This window comes from Sphaeramia orbicularis, chromosome 15, assembly GCF_902148855.1.
Source record: "Sphaeramia orbicularis chromosome 15, fSphaOr1.1, whole genome shotgun sequence".
NCBI classification, from domain to species: Eukaryota; Metazoa; Chordata; class Actinopteri; order Kurtiformes; family Apogonidae; genus Sphaeramia; species Sphaeramia orbicularis.
The window spans coordinates 49,122,545-49,133,827 of NC_043971.1; the positions used below are offsets into that span (position 1 = coordinate 49,122,545).

The following is an 11,283-nucleotide window of genomic DNA, read 5'->3' on the forward strand; positions in this document are numbered from 1 at the left end:
ACATATTGTACATTTAAATAACACATATTTTATAGTTTATTTTTTATCTTCTCCTGCATACTTTGTGAATCATGAAAATATCTTCCATAAGAGAAGTGATGCTGGAGTTCTTGACCTGTACCTCATTTTTCTCCTTCTCCATGAACCTATTTAGAAAAAGGTGTCAGGGTTTCTGTTTTTTTTCCTCAGATGTCTGTTGTGTTTGTTGGTTCATAGTTATTAACTGATTTCAGAACAATATTTGTGACATGTTAGTCTTCAAAGTAACTATACTTTATTGAACTAAGCCCAGGTTTCAGTAAAGAATGCAGTCTTAATAAAAACAAATGCACAATAAAATCGCTTGACAGTAATGGAATGTGTACATTCGCAATCACCCCATTAACTTCATAGTGCTTAACATGGCTTTACTTTAATGAAGAATTTCTTAAAAAACAAAGAAAAAAAATATACCAAACTCAAAAGTCTACTGGTCATTACATAAGATTTTCTTCCGTCTTGGGAAGCCTTTGATAGAGGACATTTCAGAATGGAAACTCGTCGAGCTGATAAGTGTTACATATGCTGAAGAAACTCAGCAGTATTGATGTGTTTCTTTGTTGAAGTACTGTCACTTGTAAGATTAGTTACTAGAAATGGAAGAAATGTGAATTGAATCAAAAACTTCCAGGAGGGTTTATAGCAGGTCCATGTCTCAGTGGTGCCTCAGAGTCTGGAGTCTGCAGATTTACATATTGATGCATCAAGCAGAGTTTTCCTGTGTTTACTGAGGCTGCCTGGGTTTGTTGAACTCTTAGGTGCTTAAGTTTTTTAATTAAAAATATAGTTTCACATAATTTGTGGCCATTGCTAAATCTGTGTACAAAATCTGAAAAAAAAAAAAAAAACTGAAAAAAAAAATTTGCAAAAGAAAAGATTAGATCTGGATTTTATCCCAAATATCTTGGGTGCTGCACTTTTTGAATTTTTGAACAATTGAAGGAAAAATACTAGTCTTTACACTGTAAACTGACTACATTCCCAAAAAACTGTAACAGGAGAAACATATTGGTGTGTCATATTACATTACACAGTGATATAAAAACCTCACTTATAAATAACTAGATGAAACAAATCACAATAAAGAAACTGCATGTAATGTAGAGTGAAAAAATAGTTCAGTTTGAGGAGCATGTTAATGCATTTTCATCACAAACAGGTTTTCAGTTGGTGTTAACCATGTTTCCATAAAAAGCTGAGCGCCAGTGGAATGCTCATGTTGGTCAGTAAGCAGCAAAAAAAAAAAAATCCACTGTTGGATCACTGCCTACGCCTTCAGAAGATCTTCTATGTTGATGTGTGTGTAACTAGTTCTGCTGTCAGAGGTAGCTTGCCGAGAGGATCTTTTCTCGATTTTCTTCATAATGGTGCAGCATCTTCTGGAGGTCATGGTCAGCAGGGATCACCTGTGTGCACAAACACAGCACAATGAATGCAGCCATAAGCAACAGTGACCTTTCAGGTTGGATGTGTAACTTAACTGCAATTTTAGGGAGACTTCTAATTTATGTTCACTGTTAACCTGGAATTGTGGAAGTTACAATCTCTGCTCAATGGATACTTTCAAACCGTTTGTTCCAAAGATAAGGACTGAATTAGGAAAGAAATCGTTTAGGCTGTCAGCCTACCTGGAACAAGCCTCAGTCTGAGCTCCATCTACAAACACTGATTCCTTTCAACGGTTTAAAAAAAAAAAAAGAGTGAAATCCTCAGAATCAAGGCTGATGGTCTGTAAATATTTCGATTGACTGTTTTGTGTATTGTATGCTTTTATTGTGAACTGTAATTATGTGACTGTATCACTGCTGTCTTGACCAGATCCCCATCTCAATAGGACCAACCTGGTTAAATAAAGGTTAAATACACAACAATTAAATTGATGGAGAAGGCAAAGATTTAGCCTTAAACCCAACTGAAGAAAAGCAGCTCATCACAGAGGTACTTCAGAAGGCATACTTCACAGCATGAGAAATGTAAAAATACTGAAGGCCCAGGACATTTTGACACATGAATTTCTTGGATCAACGTTCTGTATAATGCTCCATTAACTGGAGTCCGCACTAATAACACTCTGTCAGAGTTTTTTCCATTCATGCATGGCACAGGACAAGGATGCCCTCTTTCTCTTTTACTTTTTGCAATACCAATAGAACCCTCGGCTGTCAAGATATGAAGGAATGAAACCACTCAGGGCATACAGCTAAACAATTGTAAGAACAAAGTGTCGGTATTTGCAGATGACATGCTTCCATTCTTGTCTGACCCACTAACATTTTGACACATGGGATAAATAATTAGGTCACTTTTCATTTTAAACCTTCGTTATTTGGGTTAAATGTGTTGTTTTTGTGCGATTTGATGCAACTCAAGGACAGTTTTGGTTTGGAGTTTAGGATTTGGACCAAATAGTTTAGATCCCTCTGTTGGTTTATTACCATGCAGCGATTAATATGCTAGTTCTTTAACCCTAACTGATGCAGTTTAACAACCATTACTATTATTATACAACATGCTCTGTACATGTTCAGCATCATCATCACCTGTTGGTAAAACTTGCAGAACACATTTTTGCATGTGCAAGATACATATAAACATATACTTATTTCATTATGTATATTGGGAGATAAACTGAACAGCATATCTAATGAGAGTCATGCCTCTACCAAACAGTGCAGGACAGATAAAAAAAATACTATTATGACCCCAGTGGGTACTCATGGGTATCTAATCAAGTCCTGGATGAGATCAGCCACTGACCAGAACAGGAGCAGGAAGAGGGGCCGAGGTCCGTTTGATGAGCCAGTCTTCATACAGCTGGTGGATGGACTCCAGATACTCCTGATGGACAAGGACATGCACAGAATACACAGATTTAACCTGATGTCTACGTACGTCAGTCTTGACCCTTCTTAAGTGTCTTGTTGCCTTCAGTGGGACAGTTTTGTCCATTGTCAGAGGCGACTGTGTCCTCACCAGTGGAATGACCTTCTCCTCCTCTCGACATCTCTGCTTCAGCCTCTCATGGCAGGTCTCAGGAGACGTCTGCAGGTAGACTGAACACACAAAAAACTGTTACACACGATTCGTAATATATCAAACCCACCTTATTTGGGAGTGGGAGCAAATTTAGGTTTTAGCTGAAAAGGGATGCAAAGAGATGTAAGGTCTGAAAAAGTGTTCCAACTGTACAACACAGGGTACCTCTGTTCTGTTTGTGTCTCATCTGTACTGTCTGACATATTGCAATTGTACCCCTTATGTAAATATGTACACTACCAGTCAAAAGTTTGGACTCACCTGTTTTTTCTTTATTTTCATACCTATTTACATTGTAGAATCTCACTGGAGGCATCAAAACTATGAATGAACTCATATGGAATTATGTGGTTAAAAAAAGTGTGGCACAACTCAAAGCATGTTTTATATTTTAGATTCTTCAAAATAGCCACATTTTGCTTTTTTACTGCTTTGCACATTCTTGGCATTCTCTCAATAAACTTCATGAGGTAGTCACCTGAAATGTTTTCCAAAAGTCTTGATGCTTGTGCAGTCAGTGATGCTGAGCACTTTTTGTTCATTTGTGGTCTATCTCATGTCATTTAAATGAGAAGGTGAGTCCAAACTTTTGACTAGTTGTGTATATAGTCTATGGAGTTTTATTACCTAATACTACTATTATTTGTACATTGTTTGTCTTTATGCTGCACATTTTTTTGTTGCACTTTATTCTGTTGGTGCCTTGATCAGTGAATTTCCCTGATGTGGGATCAATTAAGTATCATCTAATCTAATCTAATCTAATCTAATCTAATCTAATCTAATCTAATCTAATCTAATCTAATCTAATCTAAGGATTAGATTATGATGAGTGAGTGTCTAGATTATGAGTGTCTATTGTGTGAAATTAAATTTACAGCGACCTCAGAGTCCGACCTGAACATTTAGAGCCTCTGTTCGCAGAATGCAACTTTATGGTCTGTCAGCCTGCATTTTAGGGAAGGTAGCACCTTTTAGCACTGTTTGTATATCACATGAAGTTAATATTATTCTTACCAAACACAGCTGTATGGGTTAAAATGTATCAAGTAGCACACTTAGAGTTAGTTAAGAGTATAGTTTGGTATAATTTGGTCACTTCTGGCTCTAAAACCCAAGAAATCAACAAGCAGAATGCCAAACATGTCAAAATGTCACTGATGCTTTGTACACTTTTTATATAAAGCCAAAGTGCTGAAATGACTAATTATTCAATTGACTCAAATTGATTAAAAGCTTTATTCAAATACAATTTTCCTTAATTGAAGCTTTGTTTCCTTAATTTTGCTGCAGCTAAGCAATGGTTCCACTGTTGTTTCACACGGACACTTACTTTGACGCACATGATGCCAGGATCAACACAAACAACATGAAGTATAGTTCAGAAGAGACGAGGACAAAAAGGCAGGAAATGTCTATATGCTCACTTTACTACATTGGAACCATCACTTACTCCTTTAAACTTTGAAACTTTCACACAAACATTAAAAATGTGTCTATTTTTTTCAGTTGTATGTTCATTCCATGTTCAGTCATTAGTAAGTTGGATCCAAATGTGGTGAAGACTGCAGTGCGCTTATTGTTTGTAGATGTCATTGGACTGGATTGTTCTATCTATCTATCTATCTATCTAGACAGATGTGTACATATAGATAGACATAGATATTTTTATATATACTTTTATTGTTGTTATTTCTATTTAAATACTTTTTATATGTCCTTTTACTTTTATATTTTTTGTGGTTGTTGTTTCAGCTGGTTCTGGAATAAAGGACAAGTTGTTTGACACTGTCAGACAAGTATTTTTCCTGTTTTTTTTGTCTATTCAAATAATCATTTAATTGAATTGAAGAAAATAATTGATAGATTAATCAAGTACAAAAATAACTGATAGTTGCATCTCTACAAAACCTGTGTTTCTATTGAGAAAGTATCTATAAAGATATAGAGAACTTGGTGTATACTCACCAATCAGGTCAACAGGAATGGATATGTTTGTCGTGATCCAATCAAACCACTCGCTGAGGACGGCGTAGTCCACTTCTGGCATCTTCCCACTGAAAAAAACAACAAAGCGCCTTCCTTAATCACATGGTTTCAGCTTGAGTACAGACGTACTTGAACATTCATAGGCTGATCAGGATGGAGAACAGTACCTTCTGTACAGATTCTCTACAAAGATGTACTTGGCACTGAAGATGGACCTCTCCATCATCCTGATAGGAGCAGCCTAGAACCAACAGACTACTATTAGAATAGGTTTCATCAACCTTTACACACAATATGAACACGTGAACAGAAGTGTGTTAACATACAATGGAGGACAGGTGTCGGTCCAGCATGGTGAGCTGCACGTAGGTCTGCAGTGTGATGCCCCAGCGCTCCGGATCCTGGTACATCAGAGCCTGCAGGGACCAGCACATGGTTCATCTTCTCAAGTTTATAAAGACCAATAGGTCACAATAGTCTTTATATACACAAATAGCAACCTAAATGACTGTATGAAAGCCCAGTTTTTTCAGTTTCCCCTTTCACTGTTGTATTAGACAGCTCTGAATGACTCAGGTTGGGTTTTTTTTACCCGTTTTTGTGAAAAGCAACTATTGTTCATTATTCAGCACTAATCCATGAAACGATGTCTATAGTTTTTGCTTCTGGCCCATGTCTTAATAACACTGTATGGTCCTTCAATTATAAATACAGTACCAAAGGATTGTGCCCACGAACGTTCCTCCATTTAGAAACTGGTTCTGTTAGGACCTGTGAAACAGAGGGGACAGGGGGGAGACACCATATGTTAAACAACACTGCGCATGAACATTTTCAAGGTTCAAGGTGACTTTACTGAAACCTGTAGGTAGTTTTGCTGTGCAGTAGCAGGAGAGGGTGTCTCACAATATATTCACACAGATATGACATTAAATTAAAATTACACTAACCAGTGGCATGGGCAAGGACTCACAAGGGTTACTGATCAGGAAGAAAAACAGAAATAAAAACCACTAAAATGCCAATAAATACCTGTTAAGAGCATAACACAAGGGACAACAAATAAGGAATACTGAATCCTCCTTCCTTGATCTACAAAAACCGTGAAACACAAAATATAGTAAATAGTAGATTCCAATTAATTAGTGCTGATACAAATCTTATCTCTGACAGTGGCTGATGGGTAATATCAGGCCTCTCAACTGGAATTACTGATTGCACTTAAACCTAAATTTTTTTATGATTAACTTGATATTAAGTTACAGAATTACACTTTTTACTTTGTCCTATATCCTAGGGTCCAAAAATAGTTCCTTTCTGAGAGTGTTTAATTTTTTTCTGCAGGTGCTGATAATGGTCAGCTAAGCAGCTTTGAGCTTTTTCTTGGATGAAAGTAGTTAATTTATGGACTTAAAAAATCTGTATTGAGTTGACCTCTAGTTATACAATATCATAGAAACTAGGGCTGGGCAAATATCAACTCAATTAAATTAATCCAGTTGTTGGTTTATGAAAATCATGAAAAACTCAAACAACCTGCTTGTTTATAGTAATAAATCAAACGTGAATGCATCTCCTAGACATTGCCTACCAGTGACGCCTACTTAATGAAGCATTACTTTATATTTTTTGTCTTATACAAGGTCCCAATCACACAATATCTAAACAGGGTTTAACAGAATGTTGCAAAATGTTGCACAGATCTTCAGCTGTATTGAAGGATGAACTGAAATGACTTTGGTGGCAAAAGGTCAGAGGTCAAGGTCAAACGCAGTCCCTCAAGAACACATAGAGAGAAAATTGACACCAATTTGATTTTGGTCTGACCTCACAAAAGACATATCTTGCCATAACCTCTCCTAAATCATGCAGCTACATCTTAGGCCCTATTTGCACAGAACTAGCATTACCCGTGAACCTTGGGTAATTTGTAATGACTGTGGAGGTCAACTGTGAGATTAATCCTGGGCAAATCGATCATGTCTATAATTTGTAAAGTAAAAATTCTACCTTAAATGATCTCCCCTATTTTAGTAGCAAGGCCCTGTGATAATATTAGTCTGTGCAAATCTACATCACTGTAAATTGGTGGGATTTCCAATATTTTTGTTTCCTTTGCAGATTCATTCAGGCAATTTCCTGGTTAAGAATGATGGAGGCTGCACTGGTGGTGATAAATGAAAGTTTTAAAAGTGTTTTAGGTTGAAATTCACAAGGCTCATGAACTTAAATCCTTCAGAAGGGTGACATCTGAAAAGACGTTGAGATGGATGACATGCTCAACATCTACCGTAAGGAACATTTTTCTGTCTTTCAACAGTTATTTCACAAGTGGTGAACTTGGCCTTGACATCAGAACCTGGGGAATAATGCCATTCAATTCAAGTCAAAAATAGACTTTGCTTATCTTCTATACATGTATCACATGAAACTCAGATGCATGGGATTAATTTCAACCTCAGCTGAGGTCCATAGGTTATACTAGTACAATATCAACAGGGCTTCACAGTTTTTTTTTCTGCAAATAATGCACATTGACACTCTGCAAGTTCTGACTTTGTTGTTGCTTACTGATACTGAACCTACACATTGTATGGATTTAATTTATGAAACTGCTTTTTAAGTATGTTTTGGCTTGAGGTATTTTAACAGAGAGAAAAATGACTAAAATTTAGCTATTGAAAAAATTAAATTAGCCACAAATTTTGTGGAATATTCTAACAAATTCTGCAAAAGTCAGTGGAAAAACACAGAGGTCACATCAAGTTGCATGGTGCCATTTGGTAGACAGGAATAGTATATATAATCAAAATATTATAGATAAAGAATTTCATTTTATCCCTTAGTTCACCTGAACACTGTGTTTCATTCCACTTCACCTTCCATTAGTTTTTCAAACTACTTAACTGTGACAGTGAATTTGAACTCAACTATTCAACTCAACTCAATTATTAGTTGAGAAAAAAAAAGTCTTTCATTATAATCGGTGTTAAAATGTGCAGAAATCAACTTCGGCTTCATGTTACAATTTGGTCCAACCAATTAAATGGGTTTTTGAGGCAGAGAGAAGTGGTACCTCTATGTTGCTGGTTTTGCTAAAATACTCCAGACATGTCGTCTTCCCGCTGGCGATGTTACCCTCGATACAGATCTGAAAACAGAGACAGACGCATGTTAACAGCCCTGTCTTCTTACCACTTAAAGACCCCAAAGTATCTACTAATCTAAAATGTTTAATAACTGTTGAACCACTTGTCCTGTCAATACATTTAAATAACTGAGGTAAAGTACAATTTTTCAGCAGCATCAGGTGTCTTTTTCAGACACATCCATAGTCTCTGCAGTGACCGTGGAAACCCTGTTATCTTCTGCAACATTGATTTACCAGAAAAACCCATGGAGTTTGATGACAGTGGATGTAGATGCTTGTTTTTATTTATAATTAAGGTTAGATTTTGCTAAAAAGGTCACTTTTTCTTCAGTTTTCTATGTTTTGATATAATAACCTTTGAATCCACTCTGTGCTTTTATGAACATTTACATGATCAGAGAATAAAATATTGAAAATACCTGATTTTCACTGAAAGAAATGCAAAGGCTAATATTATAATAAATGGTGTTGATTCACCTGGTAATGGTTAAATATAGAGAGAAGTTCAAAATAGTTTGGGGTTTATATGGGTTAAAGAAACAGCAATAAATGATAAAGTAACATATGAACATGGAGTGAATTATGAGTTTGCATTTGAGCAACTTATCATCCTATACTTACAGCCTTTAGTCAAAAACTATGAAAAATGAGTGTTCATCTGGATTGAGATCTGGCCACTTATATAATTTTCATAGTCAAATCATTCAGTGAGTCCTTGTGTGCAATGGATGGTGTGACCCTGGAACAAATCTAACATTAGGGGTTTTTCCCTTAGAATGAATGAAGGCATCAGACTCCAGAGCATAGAGTGAATACTTACCACTGCCTTCTTGTCCTCTCCATTCCGCACTAGTTTCCCTTGGGAGGAAGACAACATAGTAAAACAAAAGCCTTCAGCTTTCAGTGCTGGCCTCTCTCAGGTCAGGAGGCTACAGCAAGTCAGAGGGAACACAAAGAGGTTAGCAAGCACGGCATGTACAGGTTATGGCAGCACTGAGATTAGTTAGTCAAAGTAGAGGGTTCATTCAAATGCACAGCACACCTGCCCATGTTAGTAGTAGTGACATGGAGGCCAGCATTTACTGGGTTAATCCCTTAAATCATGGCTGGAATGGCTCACAGGACCTTAGCGTTTCCAAGGATGCATCCCAGACAAGAAAAACATAAGCTCTGTAGAGGCAGTGTGCATTTTAAAGTCAGCTCCTGTCCATTTAACCCTTAAAGACCCACAAATATTTTTGTCACAACTTCCAAATGATTTATCATCATTTATTAACCTCCTAAGACCCACCTATGGGTTTTCTGTCCACATTTGTGGACAAGAGTTTCACAACTTTATACAAAAAAAGAAAGAAAAGAAAACTGTCCACCACAAAGGACATTCCATAAAAATTTTAAAAACTGCATCTGAAAAAACTGTTACATCATAATGTTTCCAATATAGGCACTTATTTAATAAAAAACAAAAAAGCTGGTACTTCGCTGACATTTCCTGGGTCTTAGGAGGTTATAATACTATCGTCAGCATTTTGCATTTTTCATTGAAAATCCAAGTATTTTCCTATAGTTAATATATTGATTATGTAGATGTTCATAAAAGCTCAGACTACATTAAAAGATTACCAGATCAAATCAGAATTTTTTTTTTTTAAAGTGGCTTTTTCAACAAAATATATCATTAACTAAACACAAAAACAAGAGTCTCCATCCACTGTCATTTATCCAACTCCATGGGTTTTACTGGTAGAAGATGACGGTGTTTCTATGGTAACTGCAGAGCCTCTGAACGTCCAAATGGTGGATATCTGATGACCATGAAAAGATGACAAACTGCATTTTACACCAATTATTTACATGTACTGATAGAATTAGTGGATCAATGGTTATTTAACATTGTACATCAGTAGATGCTTTGGTTTCAGGAGCTTAGCCAAAAATAAAACAGTGGAATACATCCTATACTTGAAACGTAGAATATATTACTTTGACACATAGTTTTAATATGCGTATATATTTTATTTTTGGAGATACTTGTTTTATTTATTCCTGCTGCCCTCTGAGTCTGGCTATGTCTATGATCAGAGGTGGATGTTTGGGTCTTCATGGGTTAATGGCTCTCTGAGATAACCCTACTGCTCAAATGAAGCTGCTTTTGAACTCCAGTCGGCACTGCATTAATGAACCAAAGAAAGCAGAGGAATCCAAAGCCCACTAACCCGTGACAGCCGTCCGTACTGCTCTACTCTGACCCGGTGTGAATGTGGCGGCGGCCGGAGTCCTCAGCCCTTTGGTCCACACAGCCACAGACGGCGACAACGACGATGACCTGGCGCCGTGAGCACACAGGAGCTTCACACATCTACCGAATAACATCCCACGAGTAGCAGTTCCCGGCATCTCACAGTAACATGCTCTGTAAACATGTCCCGACTTGCTCGCATTTGAGAGGAAGTGAATTAGCTTTCTGGTTCTTCTTCGTTGGTGTTATTAGCGAGAGCCAAGCGTTTATAGCCCCGTTAGCGACACCTACTGGATTGGAGTGTAAGGTGGCGGAAAATGAGCAGGAAAAGCCAGAAAATATTACACTTTATTTCCATTCACCACTCCCCTTCAAGTATTCAAGTAAAGAAGGGGGTCTCAATTTAAATGTGACACTGAATTTAAAATGTATTGTGTCAGAACAACTCTAAAAACGATGTGTTTCAATCACATGAGTTAAATTATGGAAGAGATTAAAAGCAAAGTAAAAGCATAAATCAGGTTAAAGGAATATACAAAGTACAATTTTCAAATAAATGTAAAAAATTAGGAAAATCAATTTAATCCAGGATGGTAATGGTAGTGTTTAAAGAAAGAAATTTAGGTGTATTATTTTGTCCTGTTCTGTTCTTTGGTTAATTAAACATATATATAGCAATCCAATTAAACGAAGGAGCCCAAGGATATGACTAAAATAGTACTATAACTTATTCAAATAGTAGGGTAAAACACAATACAGCAAACAATGATATCCAGACTGGGGTTTAAACTTACACAGTGGGGAATAAAAACACTTCCGCACTCCACTT

At 36.7% G+C, this 11,283-nt stretch overlaps 1 protein-coding gene across 4 annotated transcripts; it reads right to left on the bottom strand.

The window, feature by feature from the left end:
• Window positions 1-255: 255 nt before the first annotated feature.
• Window positions 256-10,694, bottom strand: tk2 (thymidine kinase 2). Of its 4 annotated transcripts, XM_030156053.1 has the most exons (11): window positions 10,432-10,694; window positions 9,036-9,073; window positions 8,141-8,215; window positions 5,782-5,835; window positions 5,391-5,480; window positions 5,232-5,305; window positions 5,044-5,132; window positions 3,013-3,092; window positions 2,797-2,877; window positions 1,317-1,445; window positions 256-1,281 (listed from the first exon to the last, which is right to left on the bottom strand). In XM_030156053.1, the coding sequence occupies exons 1-10, from the start codon at window positions 10,610-10,612 to the stop codon at window positions 1,359-1,361; spliced, it is 849 nt and encodes a 282-aa protein (XP_030011913.1). In that variant the 5' UTR covers window positions 10,613-10,694; the 3' UTR covers window positions 256-1,281; window positions 1,317-1,358. The 4 variants fall into 4 exon arrangements, with proteins under 4 accessions (XP_030011913.1, XP_030011912.1, XP_030011914.1 ...); XM_030156052.1 differs by having other exon boundaries at window positions 256-1,445; XM_030156054.1 differs by having other exon boundaries at window positions 256-1,445; window positions 9,036-9,144; window positions 10,432-10,566.
• Between the last annotated feature and the right edge of the window lie 589 nt (window positions 10,695-11,283).